Genomic DNA, 19,590 nt, shown 5'->3' with positions numbered 1-19,590 from the left:
TTTTTTGCCTTCCATCACAGTGAGGAATGTGGGGAATCCATTGTGATGGATGTTTATGTTAACTTTTATGTAGTTGTGTGTCCTGTTGTGTTTTCTTTTCATATGGTTGTTTGGTAATTTGCATATCACTGTACCTTAATTAGTACATGTGACAATAAAAGACCTTTGAAACCTTTGAAGTCTCATGGTTTAGCATATTGTCCAATCATATGATAAATGTCCACCAGAGCTAATTGGAAGACGAGTCTTCTGCTGCGTCTGCAAGTCTCAACAAACATCCCTGCTCCCTTGACAACACACTCCTACACAACACTTTTCACATCTGTCTGTACACCTGCCTGGAGACATCCCAGGAACAGGTAGGATCAAAAGGGAACTGGCAGATTCTTGATCTGAAAGAAAATTACAGTTCAAGCTTTTTTTAATTAAATCTCATTAGGAAGTACATTTGGATAATTCCTTTAAGTGGAGCCTTTTAATGCACCTCTGATTTCCTTAAGTTCTGAACAGCCCACCTGCATTACTACTCCACCATCAACTAAAGTTGCTAAATCCAGTTGACTCCTTTTCTAGTGGTTTCATTATGTCTCCAGTTGCCTTCTATTGGTTACCAGAAAATGTACCATCTCACATTGCTGCTGCATTCTGTCAGTTGGAAACTGAACAGAATGTTCTTTAGCTGATCACAATAGTATTGGGCTTCCTCTGTCTCCAATATTTTATAAGGTATGTGTCACAGTGGCCATATATTTTAATTGCCACTTCAAGTTTTTGAATGCAGTTGTATCCAGACAATTAACCTTCAGTTCATGGAGATTCCAGAACATTCTACAAAAGATGTTGATCCTACTCACACGGTTTTCTGAAACTAATCAACTGTTTGGAAATATTCAGTAGCCGGGACTGCGGGTATGGGGGCTTCAGATGGGGATGGGGGCTTGCTCATAACCTCTTTTGTGTGCAGAATCTGTGCGAACTGAAGAGGCAACAATTGGGGAAGTCAGTACCTCATATTCCACTTGGGTAGCCTACAACCTAATGGTATGAATGTCTCCAATTCTCCAATTGTAGGTAACTAACCAAAAACTACACTTTTGCCTTTCCCCATCCCCTTCCACCTGTATCCCCTTGACTTCACATTTTGCGCCTCTTCACTCCTTATCTCACAGCCTTTTGCCTTCTTCACATCTTTGACCTTTGTCCACCAATCCTCCCATTAAGCACACCCTAATTTCCTCACCTGTATTCACAAATCACTTGCCAGGCTTTGTCCATCTCCATCTTCTTCCAGCTTTCTACCCTCTACCACCATCAGTCTGAAGAAGGGTCCTGACCCCAAATGGTTTTTAAAAAAATCAGCATTTGCAGTTTCTTGTGTCCCCTGCACGTGGGTCATGCATCTCTAAACCTATCCTATCCATGTACTTATACAAATGTCTTTTAAAGGTTGTTATTGTACCTGTGTGGCGGTGCCCGGGGGCTAGGCCACTACCTTGGTCATTCCCCTCGGCACTGAGTGGACAGGGGGGATTAGGTCACTCCCTGGGTCATTCCCCTGGGGACAGAGTGGTCTGGTGATACGGGGTTTGCTGGAAGGGGTTATTGTTTTGACTCGTGGGGATGACTGTGTGAGTGTATGTTCGTTACGGATTAAAGTTGTTGTTTCTACTTACCTGGCGTCTGGCCTGATTCCTGTCGCGTCCAGACCCACTACACTGGTGACCCCGACATTTCCTCGCAAGTCGCGATGGACCCGAACGCTCCTCAACCCGCGCTACCCGGCCCAGCCGGTCAACAGCCTCGGGACCCTGCCGGTCAGCCACCTCTGGACCCTGCCAGTCAGCCACCTCTGGACCCTGCCGGTCAGCTGCCTCGACCCTGCCGGTCAGCCGCCTCTGGACCCTGCCGACCGCACCGCTCTCCACGCCGTGGAGGTGAGGCTGCCTCCCCTATGGACCGACGACCCCGACTTCTGGTTTGACCAGGCCGAGGCACAGTTCGCCCAGCGTGGCGTAATTGCCGACGCCACTAAGTACTTTCATGTAGTCGGCGCCCTCGACTCAGCCACCTCGCGCCTGGTCCGACCCTCCCTCCGCGCCCCCCCGGCGGCCGATAAGTACTGGGCCCTCAAGACCTTTCTCCTCCAGCAGTTCGGCCTCAGCGAGGCCGAGCGGGCGGCCCAGATCCTCCGGATGCCGGGCCTGGGTGACCGCTGCCCGTCGGTACTACTGGCCGACATGTTCGCACCCCAAGGTGGAGGTAAGCATGCCTACCTGCTGCAGCTGTTACCGATCTCCGCCAGCAGTTCCTCCATGACCCGTTCTCCGACATAATGTCGGTGGGCAGGCACGCCGATGAACTCTTGTTGGCCCGTCAGCTGGCCCGCGACGCACCGGAAGTCCCTCCGACGGCCGACGACGATCCGCAGGTAGGGGCCTCGATCGCCCGCATCTCTACCGCTCCTCGACGTCCTTCCCGACGGTACCCGGCTTCAGCAGCTACCCAGCCGGCGGCGCGACTTTCTCGCTCGGCCCGCCTGCAGTTCTCCCACCCACCACTGGAGGTCGCTGGTGGTCGGACCCGGGTGCCACGCGCAGCCTGCCGGCAGTTCCTCCACACGCCACCGGAGGTCGCTGGTGGTCGGATCGGCCCGCACAGCCGCCCGTTTTCACCGACGCCAGCAGCTTGTGCTACTTTCACCGGCGGTGGGGCCCTTCTGCCCGTCAATGCCGGCAGCCCTGTTCGTTCCCGGGAAATGCAGGGGCCGGCCGTCAGTGATTGCTTCGGCGGCCGGCCAGATTTATCGCGTGATTGCGTGGGACCGCCGCTCCGGGGCTCGTATCCTTGTGGACACCAGGGCAGAGGTGAGCATTGTTCCCCCTTCGCGTGCTGACCTCCGCAGTGGTAAACGCGGCCCCCTCCTCGCCGCAGCCAACGGGACTTCGATCCGCTTGTACGGGATGCGCACGATCTCCCTCAACTTCGGAGCGGGCAGCTTCTCGTGGCCATTCGTCATTGCGGATGTGTCCCAGCCGTTGCTGGGTGCGGACTTCCTAAGGGGACATTCCCTGCGTGTGGACGTTAAGTGGCAGCGTTTGGTGCACTCCGTCACTTTGCAGCCTGTTTTCCTCCGCTTGGGCGACCCGGTCGTGCTGCCTGATGGGCCCCTGTCATCCATGGACGCTACGTTTTCGCGAGTTCTGGCTGAGTTCCCCGATATCCTGGACCCCCAATTCCACTCCGCCGCTCCGAAGCATGGTATGGTGCATCACATTCCCACTACTGGCCCCCCCTTGTACGCCCGGGCGCGGCGTCTTCCACCGGACAAGCTCCGTCTCGCTCGGGAGGAGTTCCGCCTTATGGAGTCGCTGGGTATTGTGCACCGCTCAGACAGCCCGTGGGCGTCGCCGCTCCATATGGTCCCCAAGGCAGACGGAGGCTAGCAACCTTGCCGGGACTACCGTCGGCTTAACGATGCTACCATCGATGACAGGTATCCAGTCCCCCACATTCAGGACTTTAACGCACACCTGGCTGGGGCCACGGTGTTTTCTAAGGTCGATCTGGTGCGTGGCTATAATCAGATTCCCGTCCACCCCGACGACGTCCCCAAGACGGCCATCGTGAGGCCATTTGGCCTTTTCGAATTCCTCCGTATGGCGTTCGGACTTAAGAACGCTGCGCAAGCTTTTCAGCGGCTTATAGACTATGTGTGCCATGGCCTGGACTTTGTGTTCGTGTACCTCGATGACATTTTGGTGGCGAGCCGCTCGAGACAGGAGCATGCTGCCCATCTCCGCCAGCTATGCCAGCGCCTCAGCGATCATGGGCTGGCCATCAACATCGCCAAATGCCGTTTCGGGGTGTCGTCCATTGATTTCCTGGGCCACCATGTGACCCCGCATGGGGCGCTGCCGCTCCCGGACAAGGTGGACACGGTGCGCCAGTTTCCACGCCCGACCACCGTGAGGGGCCTCCAGGAGTTCGTTGGGATGGTGGTCTTTTACCACCGATTTGTGCCGTCTGCGTCCCAGATCATGCGCCCGCTGTTTCACCTCATGGCAGGCAAGCGCAAGGAGGTTGAATGGACTGACGATGCGGTGGCGGTGTTCCACCGCGCCAAGGAAGCCCTGGCTGCGGCCACGATGCTCGTGCACCCACGGGCGGATGCACCAACCAGCCTGACGGTCGACGCTTCGGATGTGGCGGTTGGGGCGGTGCTCGAACAGCAGATTGATGGGTGTTGGATGCCTCTCGCTTTCTTCAACAGGCACCTCAGCGGCGCACAGCGGAACTACAGTGCCTTTGACCGCGAGCTCCTGACCCGTTACCTTGCCGTCGCCACATCCGCTATTTCCTCGAGGGGCGTACCTTCACCGCGTACACGGACCACAAGCCCCTCACCTTTGCGTTCGCTAAGGTGGTCCAACCCGTGGTCAGCTCGCCAGCAGCGGCAGTTGGCTTTCGTCTCGGAGTACATGACCTCCATCCGTTTCATCGGTGGCAAAGACAACAGAGTGGCCGACGCCTTGTCTCGACCCGCGGTCCAAGCTGTCCTGCAAGTGGCCGATGGCGTCGACTACTCAGCCCTGGCGGCGGCCCAGTTGACAGACGATGAGATCTCCGCCTATCGTACCGCCGTTTCGGGCCTGCGGTTGGAGGACGTTCCCTGTGGCACTGGGGGCGCGACGCTGCTGTGCGATGTATCCACCGGGCAGCCGCGCCCAATCATTCCTGTTGCCTGGCGGCGCCGGGTGTTCGAGGTGCTCCACGGGCTGGCCCACCCTTCCTCGTGGCTTCCCGTTTCGTGTGGCACGGGTTACGTAAGCAGGTTGGACATTGGACGCGCACCTGCATCCTGAGCTAAACTGCAAAAGTACAGCGGCATGTGCGTGCGCCGCTCCAGGAGTTCCCCGTCCCCCGCCACCGTTTTGACGACATCCACGTGGACATCGTGGGGCCGCTGCCGCCTTCTCGGGGGTTCACCCACCTCCTGACTGTGGTTGACCGTTTCGCGCGGTGGCCGGAGGCGGTTCCACTGCCGGACACTTCTGCCTCCACTTGTGCCCTTGCCTTGGCGGCTCACTGGATTGCCAGGTTTGGGGTGCTGCTCGACATCACGTCTGACAGAGGGCCGCAATTCACCTCAGAACTGTGGTCGTCCATGGCTCAACTACTGGGGGTTAACCTGCACCGCACCACAGCGTACCATCCGCAGGCGAACGGCCTGGTGGTGCGTTTCCACCGCCAGCTCAAGGCCGCTCTGAAGGCCCGGCTCGTTGGCCCGTACTGGGTCGACGCGTTGCCGTGGGTTTTACTGTGCATCCGCACCGCACCCAAAGAGGACTTGGCCACCTCCTCGGCTGAATTGGTGTACGGGGCTCCGCTGACAGTGCCCGGTGAGTTCGTTCCATCAGCCCAGGGTCAGGCAGAACAGCCCTCGGCCGCCCTGCAACGCCATCGGGAGACGGTGGGCTTGCTGGCACCGGTGCCGACGTCTCGCCATGGTTCGGTGCGGTCACATGTCCCTTCCGCCCTGCAGGACTGTCCGTTTGTTTTCCTGCGCTGGGATGCCCACCGGACGCCCCTTCAGCGGCTGTATGAGGGACCGTTCAAGGTGCTTGAGCGGGACTCTGCCACTTTCGTTTTGGACATGGGGGGTCGTCCTGAGACAGTCTCTATTTTGCGGCTGAAGCCGGCGCACGTGGACGTTAGCCAGCCGGTTCTACTGGCGCGTCCTCGCCCTCGGGGTTGTCCTGCGACCCGGCCCTTACCCCCGGAGTTCCCGCGGGTGCCTTCCCTTGGCGGGGTGGTTCCGGTTCCTGCGCCCGCCGTGGTGTGCACGCGGGCTGGTCGTCTCGTCCGTCCCCCTGTCCGTTTCGTGCCTCCAGTTCTTGGGGGGGGGGTCCTGTGGCGGTGCCCGGGGGCTAGGCCACTCCCTTGGTCATTCCCCTCGGCACTGAGTGGACAGGGGGGATTAGGTCACTCAGTGGGTCATTCCCCTGGGGACAGAGTGGTCTGGTGCTTCGGGGTTTGCTGGAAGGGGTTATTGTTTTGACTCGTGGGGATGACTGTGTGAGTGTATGTTCGTTACGGATTAAAGTTGTTGTTTCTACTTACATGGCGTCTGGCCTGATTCCTGTCATGTCCAGACCCACTACACCTGCCTCAATTACTTTATCTGGCAGTTAATTCTATATACACACCACCTCTTTGTTGTAAGGTTCCCCTTCAGGTTCCTATTAAATCTCTCTTCTCACCTTAAACCTATGTCTAGTTCTTGATTCCCTGACACTGGGAAAAAAGACTGTGCATAAAGCAGTTTTATTCCCCTCGTGATTGTATACACCGCTATAGGTTCACCCTTCAGCTTTCAGTACTCCAAGGAATGAAATCTTAGCCAGACCAACCTCTCCTCTAGCTCAGGCCCAGGAGTCCTGGCAATATCCTTGTAAATCTTCTCTGCACTGTTGTGGGGAAATTTCCTTCTCTTTCTATCCACCTTAAAATAATCTGTGCCATTTACTTTGGTTACTTTTTGCAATAGGATGTTTCACATTCCCACAACTTTCTCGTGAATTAAATTTGGCGTGAATTACCCATTGGATTTAATCATGACTGTCAGATATTTCTTAGAAACCATTGCAATTTTCTGCCCTCAAAGAAGGCATTCATCCAATTATACTCTTGATGAAGGAGAAAAATCTTTTGAGAATAATCTCAGTTTTCAGTTATCAGACCAAGTGGCTTTGTCTTTGTGCCATACCAAAAGATCAATTCGGTATTTTTTTACAAATATGATGACTGTTCTGCCTCCATCATGCATTTAAGCAGTGGATTCCAAACTCCCATCACTATTCGGGTGAATTTCTTTATATCTACTCCCCTCTAATTCTTCTCCCATGATAACCATTGACACAGGAGCACCACAAGATTGTGTGGTCAGTCCACTGCTCTACTCTCTTTATACCCTTAACCAAACGCAGTTCCAAAGCCATCTTTAAGTTCACTGATGGTACCACTATTGTTAGACGAATAATGGGTAATAATGAATCATAGGACAGGAGGATCATTGATAATCTAAATGGTGTCAGAACAATAATCTTGCACTCAACATAAGAGTCAAGATTGTTTAATTGCCATCTGCACCAAATACAGAACAATGCTCTTCTTACATGCATCAGCATACCAGGTATGTAAGTGCAATGCACACAGAAATATACAATGCACATTTTAAAAAAATCATTAAATTGATAATCGCTAATTTACTAGTGCAAAAAAACACTTCAGTTCAACCAAAGATGTTCCATAGATGTTTCATAGTTGAAGTAGTGTGTAGTGTTCAGAAGCTTGATGGTTGTTGGGAAGAAGTTATTCTGGAACCTAGTGGTCATGGTTTTCAAATTCCTATGCCTTCGTCCAGAAGGTTGGAGTGAAACGAGAGCACAGCCAGGATGACGTTGGGCTTTGATGATATTGGCTGTGGTTTTAATGCAGCGTTTCCTACAGATCACTTCGGTAGAGGAGAGGTCAGTATTTGTAATGGATCAGGCAGTGTCCTCCATTGTTTGTAATCTTTTCTATTCCAAGGTGTTTGAATTGCTGAACCAAGCTGTGAAGCAGTCAGTATCTACCATACACTGGTTGAATTCAAGGGAATATTCGTGGACATGCTGAATCTCCTCAATCTTCCAGTTAAAGGGCTTTCTTTGTGATTGTATCAATGGAGCTGGCCTCAGGACATATCTTCGAAGATATGCTTACCAAGGAACTTGAGATTGTCAAATCTGCACTGCCAACCTGTCAATGAAGACTGGTTTGTGGAGCCCTGACTTTCCCCTTATAAAGTAATTAATCATCTCCGTGTGTCTTGCAGACATTGAGAGCAAGATTGTTCTGGCATCGTTCAATCAGATTTTCAATCTTCCAATATTCTGACTCATCATTACCCATTATTCGTCCAACAACGGTGCTATTGTCAGCAAATTTAAAGACGGCGTCAGAACTGTGTATAAAGTGAGTTAGATCTGGTGACTGTTATTGAGGAGGGAGTGTTGTTGCCAACACGTACTGATTGTGGTCTGCTGATGAGGAAGTCGAGGATCCAATTGCACAGGAATGAGCAGAGACCCAAAACCAAGCAAGATCAAGGAGCTGATTGTTGATTTCAGGAAGGGGAAGACGAAGATTCCTTAACCTGTCATTAGTGACAGGATGGTGGTGTATAGTCAACAGCTTGTAGTTCCTGGATGTGTCTATTTCTGAAGATGTTTCCTGGGCCCAAGACATTGTTGCAATCACAAAGAAAGCTCGTCAATGCCTCTTCTTCCTTCAAAGATTGAGGATATTTGGCATATCACCAAATATTGTATCAAACCTCTACAGGTGTACGGTAGAGAGCACACCGACTGGTTGCATCACATGCCTGATTCAGTATCTCAAACATCTAGGAATGAACAAGGCTGCAGAAAAAGGTGGGCATGCCCGATCCATCACATATATTGGCCTCCCCACCATAGGAAATGCTGCCTCAAAGAATGCAGCTAATCTCATCAAAGACCCACAATACCTTGTCACACTCTCATCTCATTGTTGTCATTGGGAAGGAGGTACAGGAGCCTGAGAACGATGGTCTCCAGGTTCAAAGAAGCTTCTTCCCACAACTATCAGCCATTTGAACCACACTGCATAACCCTGACCACAACCCTAGTTATGCTATGTACTTTGATTATGCACTATTATGGTCTGGTTACCTAGTATCCTGATTATTAATTTATTGTATTATTGATATTGCATATCTATTTGTTATGTTATTGCATTAATGACCCTGTAAAACTTCAGTAAGTAAGGAATTCATTATTACTTTTTAGTGCATATGACGATTAAATACTTTTGAGTCTCTTGACTTTTATATCTAGGCCCCTAGTTATTGATCTTTATACCAAAGGAAATAATTCCTTCCCATTCATCCTGTTGAGGCCCCTCACAATTTTATATGCCCTGATTTAATCTCCTCTCAACTTCCTTTATTTTAAAGAAAGCAGGTTCAGCCGAAACAGTTTTTCTTCAAAACTGAACTTCCTTACTCATAAATCTCCTCTATGTACTCTCCAGCCTTCTCATCGCCTTCCCATTGAGTAATAAAAAAAACTGAATGCCCTCCTATGGCTTGGTCTAGCTGGTATTGTATACAACTCCAACATTACCTCTCCACCCATACTTTATATTTCAATTTTAATTTTACTGCTACATTTTTATTCTACCCTCTATGCACCATGGCAAGTAGGATTGGAAGTCCCATTCTTTTTCAATAATACTTATTCGTTTAAACTCTCGACACAAGGAACTGCAAATTTTGTTTACAAAAAAAGACACAAAGTGCTGGAGTAATTCAATGGGCCAGGCAACATCTCTGGAGAATACGGTAGGCGAGTTTTCGGGTTGGGACCTTGCTTCACCTGAGAAGTTTGCACAATGGCAATTATAATTGGGAAACTCTGATTCAATACTCCATCTCATAACCTGGAGTTGCAGTGGTTCAATTTCAACACCTCAGTTGCAATTTTGGTTGAGTTTGGCCAACCTAGTGTACATTACGTATTAGACCACCAACTATGTTTGGCTCAGAGATTGCCAAATTAACCAATGGATTTTCTAATTTACTTGACTTCACTAGGTGTGTACTACCAAAACATGGTCAGCATTGGCTCAAAAGGAACTTCCTTTGCCACCCTTCTAGGACAATGAAGCACAGCCAATAAATGTGTTGTCAGTTACTGCTGTTGAAGTTTATATTTTTAATACATATTTAATTTTCTTATTAATTTTCAAAAATGATTAACCTGGCTGTTTATTAATTAAAAGCATAAAGACCACGCATTGGTATGTCACCGAAATCACACTCTGATCTACCTAACTGCATTTCATATCCTTGCAGCTTAGATATTACTTATTTTAATTAGGATGCACTACTTCAGGGATTGGAACTGGCTTATTTTCTGGAAGAAAAACTGTTCCTTTCCTGTGATATGGGATGAAAGATCATGTGACAGACGAAAACAACTCATTCTGAGTAGAAAACATCAAATGCAATACATGTCACTTAATTTATATATTCTGCCTCTTCTCCTCATTTGTCTTTCTGTTTGCCTCCCTCCTCTCATTGTATGGCTGTAGTACTCCAATAGTTTTACTGCACGTCTTCACTAGCTTTTTACTCTTCCCTCTCTGCATATTCCCCCATCTCTCTGTATTGTACTTTCATAGTAGCCTCTATTTGTTCTTCCATTTTGCTGGTCTAGAAGGCAAGTAACAAGGTTGGATTCTAGCCAAACATGCTTTATTGAAGACAACAACATTCAACTACCTGATGCTTGATAGAGCAATATATAAGAAGTGATATCATATGGCACACATAGTTCTTAATTACACTCAACATATATTTTAATACATTCCTCCCCAAAAATTTTCAAAGCCAGAGCAATAATTATCCACCTATATTACATACACCAAGTTACTATTTACATGAAATATCTTTACTATCAGCTTTTTATATATCAAAATTCAGTTGATAGCAATTAATTTAATTATTTTTCAGGTTTTCTTAAACTCTTATCTTCCCAACTGCAAGGACATTTTTGTTACTCATGAGCTACTCACCATAGGCATTCTTGATTCTGATTAATTCTATTTCTTTTGTAGATCATGTGCCATCTACTCATTTGGATCTTCCATGTCTTTTGACCCATATCCTGGGTCCTCCCAATCCCATCTCATGTACCACGGAATGAATTTAGTAATTCAAACTCTGAATTGTCCTGTGCATTGTGCTCCAAATCATTATTTACTAAATATCCATCATATGACCAATTAATGAACAAGTTATTTTCCACAGCTGATGTCCATTTTCACCATATAATTTGTGACTCCCTATGTTTCTAAAAAATCTCTCCACCTTTCCAACAGCCTGTCAATTGGAGCAATCACCCTGTGTGATCCTCTTGATCCTGATCTTGTGACTAGTGCCACCCTTTCTGGCTCAATTTTCTCTCCACCCACCTTTCCAAGTTAGGCTGTACCATGCTCACCCATGTCTATGTGTACATCCATTTGAATTTCAGATGGAGAATATCCTGTGGTAAAGTGTTTGTGACTCTGTACATAATCAGATGTAATACCAGCCAGTGATTTAAGGACCACTTATAACATTTGCCCAGTTACTGTTTTTTCATTGCATCTGCAGAACCTTCATGCAACACAGCTAGCAGGGAGGATCCTCTCCTCTCCTCTCCTCTCCTCTCCTCTCCTCTCCTCTCCTCTCCTCTCCTCTCCTCTCCTCTCCTCTCCTCTCCTCTCCTCTCCTCTCCTCTCCTCTCCTCTCCTCTCCTCTCCTCTCCTCTCCTCTCCTCTCCTCTCCTCTCCTCTCCTCTCCTCTCCTCTCCTCTCCTCTCCTCTCCTCTCCTCTCCTCCCCTCTTCTCCTCTCCTCTCCAAGATTCAGATGGTCAAACCAATATCAGTTAATTGGACCCAGCTGATACCAATGATGCTGGGGATTTGGCCTCAGCTGTCACACGTTACTTGCTATTCATCAAAAACTTGCTGATGTACTGTCTCAAGATATTTATGTGTCAATTTGGAAAGGAAAGTAATAAGTTTGAAGCTTTAAACCAGATGTCTGTCATTGAAGAATAACACTCAACAAACAGCAATGATTGATACATCAATACATCAAACATCAGACCAAATGAAATATAGTGCTCTTAATCTTTGTCTTCAATGTGCAATAAATCCACCACTTTATTTCACTATTCCTCTGCAAAAGTACCTTTGCATATTTACTCAATTGGTTTAACTTTGGATCACAGATATTCCCTTCAGAAGTTGACTAATCAGTGTTGGACTGGCAGTCGGTACAAATAACTGCCCTTTTCATAGTTCTCAAGCCTTGGGAGAAAGGAAGGAACTCCTCTATGAAGGAAGCTGGAGTTATTGCATGTCAAAAACGACATCCATATTTCAATCTATTCCTCCCCCATCTTCTAAAATCCATCAGCAAGAAGCCTATCTATAATCTTTCCTCAAGAGACAGCATGTTAATTCAGGTAGTGGTGTCAAGCTTCTCTAAATTACTTACAACATATTAGCATTCTTCCATAAATTAGCATAAATAAATAAGCATAATCAAGGACCGGTCTCACCTCGATCACTCCCTCTTTTCCACTCTCCCATCAGGCAGGAGATACAGATGTTTGAAAATGCAAACCTCCAGATTCAGAGACAATTTCGTCCCAGCTGTTATCCAGCAACTCAACCGTCCACTTATCAGCTAGAGTGCGGTCCTGATCTCCCATCTACCTCATTGGAGACCTTTGAACTATCTTTAATTGGACTTTATCAGACTTCAATGTTCTATCTGTACACTGTGGATGACTTGATTTTAATCATGTATGGTCTTTTCTTTGACCGGATAGCACGCAACAAAAAGCTTTCCCACTATACATGTGACAAAAACAAATTAAACTAAACTAAACTAAACTCAACTAGTATTCCATCTCTCTCGAGATGCTGCCTGGCCTACTGAGTTATTCCAGTTTTTTGTGTCTATCTTTGGTTTAAACCAGTTCCTTCAACACAGTTTTCAATACTGCATGCAGTACTCCAGATATGGTGCCACCAATGTCCTATATAATTGAAGCATATCTCCTGCCATTTGTATGCAATTTCTCTCATAATTACATTCTAATTGTTTTCTATGCCTGCAAATCACAGACGCAGAAATCCCATTCCATCTCATATTTCCACAATCTCACGCCCTTTCTCTCATTTATATACTTCTGGAAGTATTTAGTGGGTTAGGCAGCATTTGTGGAGGGGTGACATTTTGGCCCAGATCCTTTCTTAAAGACTGGAATGGTGAGGAGATAGCTGGCATATAGAAGTGAAGGAAAGGGTTGGGGCACGAGTTGGGTCAGGTTGGGTGAGATGGGTCAGGTTGGGCAAGATGGGTCATGTTGGGCGAGATGGGTCAGGTTGGTCGAAATTGGTGGAGATAGTCACAAAACCTGGAGAATGATAAGTGGAGACAAAGGGCTGCCAGTGGTGGAATCGGATGCGAATGGAAAGTAAAGAATGAAATATAAAACTTGAGGGAGAGGTGATGGGTAGATGGAAAAGGGGTGGGGTGGGTGAGGGTGTAAACAGGGGACCGAAAGGGGTAGGGGTGTATAATGAGCAGAAGGTGGAGGAGGAAGGGAGAGGAATTGTGTGACGTGAGTGGAGGGAGAGGAATTGCTACAAGAATTGAGTTTAGCTACAATTATAATTTCAGATTATAATGCCCACTCAAGCTACAGATATCCCGAAATAGTTTGGAGGATTTTATCTCTTCAGACACTACCAAAGGAATTAGCGTGGTGTTCTCTGGTCACACCAAATCACTGAGGTTCTTTCTAAATAAAGTGGTGGGGATGGACAGGGAAGGGATTATTTCTCGCTGATAAACACCTGGATACTGGGACACCAGTTTACTGATCTTTGAATAGCTCAGTGAAAACACATACACCAACCTGATATGATATTTGGAGCTTTGAATTAATATCTAATCTAAAATACATATGGAGATTAATTGGGTGAAAATTATGCTGGAGTGCAATCTGGATGAGAAGGAATAGGAGAGGCGCCTGGTACATCCTGTCCAACTGATCCTTGTTGAGCAATGTTCCAGAGTAAGGCAGTTGGCATGCTCTAGCTGACACCAGTGATAATTCTGGGTAAATGAATGCCATTCACACCCAAGAGTCTGTTTGCCTTGCCTTCAATGCCCCCAGGAGGCTTGACAATATGAATAACTAAAGCTAGTTATTCTTGTTCTTTGGCCATGTGCCCAGCCATGCTGCCTGTAGCCATTATTGAGATACAATTATTTATAATCCTGTCTTTGCAGAACTACAAATATTTATTGGACATTCGGTGGAGTAATTAGATAAGAAAGACAATATAAGCATGGTATCTTCCACTCGCTTAGTTTTGCTGAATAATATAGACTGCATAGTGGGATTAAACGTTTGTATCTAACCAATTAAGTTGCTTGTACGGTTTATACTAGTTTAATAGAAATGGTCTGGAATTCTGCATGAATAGAAAACCTATCTGTCAAATCCAGATGTAACATCTACTCTGATGTGTAAATCAGATCCAGAAATTTCCAGGCATTTGGCCTTACTTACGAAAGTATGTAATAGCACATGGTGTGGCAGAAATGGCACATTAAAGTATTCTACTTTATGAATGTGCCATAAATTCTACTTATTAATATACTATAAATTCTACTTTCCTGTTAAATGGAATTATATTTATGTTAAAACATGAACCCCTCTATTTTTTGATGCGGGGTCGTATGGAAAAATAAATATCCATCCTGCCCACTGTTGCAGGATGGTACACTGACACAGATTGGACTCAGGATTGAGTCAGTGTCACTGTATGGCATGTTTCATATCCTTCTGCAGCATGGTATGGAGGAAGCCTAATCAAATCAGCTCGGGCTGGTCTTGTTTTCAGAACAAGAAGATTTTTCTCAGTGCGTAAGTAAAACAGTCCAGCTGGCTGCTTGCTGGTTTCATTGTGAGGGGCTCTGGGATGTCCACATTGACCCTTGGCCAGGTTCCAGTGAAAGCCTGTAGTGAGCTGGAATGTAGGGTTGCATGTTCCAAACTCTTAAAACAACACAGGTTGCAGCTGTGTATGCCAGCAGCCCGTGCCTCACTCCATCAATTGGCCTAGATTGGCTTTCACAGCTTCAGCTGTCATGCTTACCAAACCGTGGGGAATCACAGCCTCAGCATCACCTTTGTGTCAGGGAATCTAAATCGTTGAGCTTGTGCAGTGAATTAATAAATCTGACAATTTAATCTAAAACTAATGGAGGCAGTTTTATGACTTGCATTAGCTCTTTGATATTCCTTCTACCATGTTTGTACTTCAATGTCCCTTAGCAAATTGGAAATGCCATTTTTTTACCAGATTGAGCTTTTCGTGATATTTGTCCTACCTTAATGAGTGTGATTCTTGTGCCCTTTCCAATTCGCATACTGAAACACTTAGTTGTATTAAAACACTATTAGATCAACTAAGAAAAAAAGTTATTGAATAAAGTTATAGGATGGTACAGCACGGAAGGTGGTTAATTGACTGGTGGTCAGATTTGCTCTTTTGAAGAATAACCTAGCTGATCCATTATTTTACTCTTTCCCCATGTCCCTAGATTTTATTCTCTAATCACTTGTTCTAGAAAAAAATTAATTTCTTATTGATTTGTATTGCTGTTATTAAATGGGGATTAATCCAATTTCTTCTTTTAAACTACCATTGAATCTAAAACATAGCACAAAAAGTAAGGAAATTTGTGTTTGATAGATTATTTCTTTGTTGTAACAATGCTTCTTGGCAATAAATCTTATACCGTTGGAAAGCCTGTTTATTTCCCTTTTAAATGGTGCCACATTTGTAAGGAACATGCATTTGTGGGATGAGCAGCAGAGCTGAGTATATGGGTTGCGCCCATGAAAAATTTGCCAAATCTTCTCTGCCAATGCTTGCATTTCTCCACTTTAACCTGTTCAGTGCCACCCCGAGTATAAGTGGGTCTTGGCCAATAGTGAAATAAAAAACCTGGCAGTGAACAGGCTAAACCACACCGTGAACCCCATTTACTCCAAGGAATGAGTTTCTAGTTAAATTATGACTGCTGAGGTAAAGGATCTGGCATAATTTATCCCTATCTGTGATGACTCTTTATGTGTTGCTCCACATTGTTTTAGACACATGCAGATTTTCAATTGACTATTTTAGTCGCCTGGCAATCTTCATTCCCATTGAACAAGTGAATGAGATTGTACATGTGGAGATTCAAAATCTAGAGCGGATGACATATTAGGATCAATACACTGTGAAATTGTGTGAATAAAGGGCAGAACCATGATCAGACCCTTGCAGTGGCATGCACAAAGAAATATAGCAAGCTGGGGTATGGCGCCATGCCATCAATTGTCTAAAGGTTTATTAATATATCATACTTTATGGATGCTCATGTGCATGTTTTGTCTCATAACATGAAGAACGAGTGTGCATCTCACTCCATATGCTGAAAAACTGAAAAGTCTATACACACTACTGAGTCTGAATTTGAATTAATTTAGCCAATCTCAGACATGCAGAGAGACAGTTGCAGCTGTTTTTTTTGTACGGGGTTTAGAAAACACAAAGCATCCAACTCCTGATTCCCACCACACACAGTGTTGGATAATGTGTCTGATAAAATTTAGATGAAGGAAAACAAAAGAAATATTCCAGCAGTGATCAAAGGGTTAACAGAAATAGTAACTACTGCCTACTTTGATTGAGGCGAGTACATCGATTGAGGATTACACATAACACCTCCACAAAATGGAGCAATGGGGAGACAGCCTGTGGTGTGCATGTTTCACCAGGAAACATTCCCTTGCCTCTAAGCAACTTTATTTCTCCGTGAACTATTTTAACTCTTAAACTGTAGCACAAGCAGTAACCTTCGTCAATAGAAATAAAACAACCCCTACAGTTATTACCATTGAAATTGTTTAAAGCCTTTAAAAGAAGGATGACATAATACAGACAAAGAGCAGCTATTCAACCAATCATGCTTGCAAGTGATAATTCTAAAAAAAATCTAGTTCGTCCCACTCTATTCATTAGCAATAGCCATATCTTGATACTGAATTGATTGAAAGATACCTTTTGGCCCACTGAGTCTATACCAATCATTGATCACCCATTCACATTAGGTCTACGTCATCCTACTTCCATATACACTCACTACATACTAGAGGCAATTTTGTGGCGAGTTAACTTACAAACCTGCATGTCTTTGTTTCTTTTCTTTTCTCAAGTCTCAATTCAGATATTTTTTTCATTGAAACTTCTGCCAAGCTGTCAGCAGTGCATTCAAGATAATTAAATTGTGTACAACATTCATCTTACTTCAACTATGATTTCATTGCTGATTATCCTAAAGATGTAATGTGTATCTGTGTGATCTGCATTTGTGTAGGTGGTCCCGGCAGTGAACTATTTCTGCTGCATGCTGCCACCTGTTTCTTTTTTGTCTTTGTTTCAGTACATGTTATATGTTTCTTGGAAAAAGGATAGTGTGGGTCTCATGGAAAAATTGGCACTGGTGAGGGAATTGGAGAGAGGGGAAGGCATAGGAAAGAGGGAAAGTTGACATTCCTAGCATGGCCTGACAGTAAATTCCTGACATCACTGGCGAGACCATGTGTAGACTAGGTGACTTTTTCGCCAAACACTTGTGCTCTGTCCACCAAAGCTTGCTGGATCCCCCGTTTATTTGCACGGAGTTTTAACTTCACTTCACATTCCCACACTGACTTTTCTGTCCTTGGCCTCTATTGCCAGAGTGAGGCCACACACAAACTGGAGGAACAGCATCTCATAGTCCTTTTGGGTAGCTTACAATCCAATGGTACAGATACTGAATTCTCCAAATTCAAGTAATAATCTTCCACCCCCACTTAAGTTCATGTGCTCCCCACCTCAACCCTGGTACACTCCTATTTATCTCACCATCGCATACGGCCCCCTCATCCCACAGTCACCCTGCTTCATTTCCCTCCTTTGTACACTAATTTCCCTTCTTCAGGTCCCTTTTATCCCCCTCTGCTTCCTCTCCCACTTGTCCTCTAACACCAAATTCCACTCTCTGGCTTTACATTACATTTCCTCCTCTTCGCAGGTACTATCACAATGTTTAAGAAGCATTTAGACAGGCACATGGATAGGGTATGTTTGGAGGGAAATGGGCCAAACACAGGCAAGTGGGACAAGTGCAGATGGGGCATGTTAGTCAGCATGGGCAAGTTGGGCCGAAGGGCTTGTTTCCACTCCCTGTGACTATAATTCTATGACTCTCCTCTCCTTAATTGACACTCTTTTGTCTCCTTATCACCTCTAGCCTTTGTCATTTATTCAACCCATCTGCATATCAAACCCTTCTCACCTGTACCCACCTGTCACTTGCCAGGCTTTGTCCTGTCCCCACCATTCTTTTCCAGCTTTCTCCACCTTTACTACAATCAGTCTGAAGAAAGGTCCTGACTTGAAATATTGCCTGTCCATTTTCTCCCCGGATACTGCTTGACCTGCTGAGTTCCTCCAGCACTTTGTCTTTTGCTGTAATTTGAGTGGCTGGCTTGAGAGATGTCACTTGGACACACCTTCAGTAAAGTACACTGTTAATTTTCTCTAACAATTGAAAGAGTAAGCAGTAAGGGAGAAGTAAAAATTAAACTTTAAACAACCTGAAATAAATTAAGCAGTATTTGCTAGAGAGCTTTGTGCCAATCTTTGACTTCCAATTTGATTGCCACCTGTAGTGGATTCTCACGCAAGATGCAAAGCTTTATCGAGAATTTTAATAACTGCCTAAAGCAAGGTGTGCCGCACAGGGAGGTTGTGCATAGAAACCCAGAACTAAAGCATTAGATCACGTTCATAACTACGGCAGCAATTTTTGAATTGAAATAAATTTAACTCACCCAGGTTGACAAAGCTCATTACCATGTCAGCATCACTGAGGAAGGTACTGTCTTGCAGGCTGGCCAAAGGTGGTCCCTGGGTGGTGAAGAGGGCTCTGTAAGGGTATGAGAAGCCCTTCGCATCCTCCATTAACATGGAATTGTAGAGATCCAGCATGAACATGGGTGCAGAGTTGTGCTTGCCATGCAAATGGGGTCTAGGGCGATGAGGCAAGCCCAGGATCGAGAGGATTTCTCTTTGCATCTCCCGTCTTTCCTGACTTTTTAGGCGCCCGTGGATGAAACTGGAATGGATGGCGTTGTCTGTGGTTAAGTTCCCCAAAACTGATTGCAGCACAAAGCAGTTCCACAGAAGCCCCACTGCAGCTTTTTTAATAAACAGCAGGAAGCTCATTCTTAATCAGTTTGGACAGCTATGTGATTCTTCTACACAAACATGGTCACGTCTCTCTTTCTCTCTCCCTCTCTCTCACTCACTCTCTCGCTTTCTCTCTCTCTCGCTCTCTCTCTCTCTTTCTCTCTCTCTCTCTCTCTTTCTCTCTCTCTCTTTCACTTGTTCTCACTCTCTCTCTCTTTCCCCTTCGCTTTTTTACAGCTCAGACGAGGGTGCTCAGGCACGATGCAAAGCTATCCGAGTAAGGTTGTAGTTCAGGACCCATGCTGTGTGAACTGGCTCCCACAGTTCAGCAAGAGCTTGTGAGTACTTCACCTACAAGAGTTGCAATACTTCTGCATGTAAATCAGTGAAGTTGTCTAGTGCAGACGGAGCCAGCAGGAGGCTACTTCAGTGGGAGGAGCACCCTTTAGTCTAAACTCAAAAGTAGCAACAGAAAATTATCTGAATGTCTTAAGGGCGTCTGTAATTAAGCAAGAGGGAGGAGCTTTCGAATTTAACTACTTGTTGATGAAGAGGTAAGGGGTGAGTCAGACACAGGGACAAGATGTTTCATTGCTTTTTCTTTTTACTGAATTAAAACTATTAAAAACAAAGTTGGGAGG

The 19,590-nt window shown here is 45.9% G+C and overlaps 1 protein-coding gene across 4 annotated transcripts in view; it reads right to left on the bottom strand.

The window, feature by feature from the left end:
• bmp7b (bone morphogenetic protein 7b) overlaps nt 1-19,162 on the bottom strand; it is an 84,869-nt gene extending 65,707 nt beyond the window's left edge. For all 4 annotated transcript variants that reach the window (XM_078419261.1, XM_078419259.1, XM_078419262.1 and 1 more), the window contains exon 1: nt 18,592-19,162. In XM_078419261.1, the coding sequence (XP_078275387.1) occupies nt 18,592-18,985 (394 nt within the window). In that variant the 5' untranslated portion in view covers nt 18,986-19,162. The remainder of the gene's footprint in view (nt 1-18,591) is intronic.
• Nucleotides 19,163-19,590: the final 428 nt, after the last annotated feature.

This window comes from Rhinoraja longicauda, chromosome 22 (genome assembly GCF_053455715.1).
Source record: "Rhinoraja longicauda isolate Sanriku21f chromosome 22, sRhiLon1.1, whole genome shotgun sequence".
In the NCBI taxonomy this organism is placed as follows: Eukaryota; Metazoa; Chordata; class Chondrichthyes; order Rajiformes; family Arhynchobatidae; genus Rhinoraja; species Rhinoraja longicauda.
Note: the sequence above shows the minus strand (reverse complement) of the source record. Positions and strands in the feature narration are given on the sequence as shown.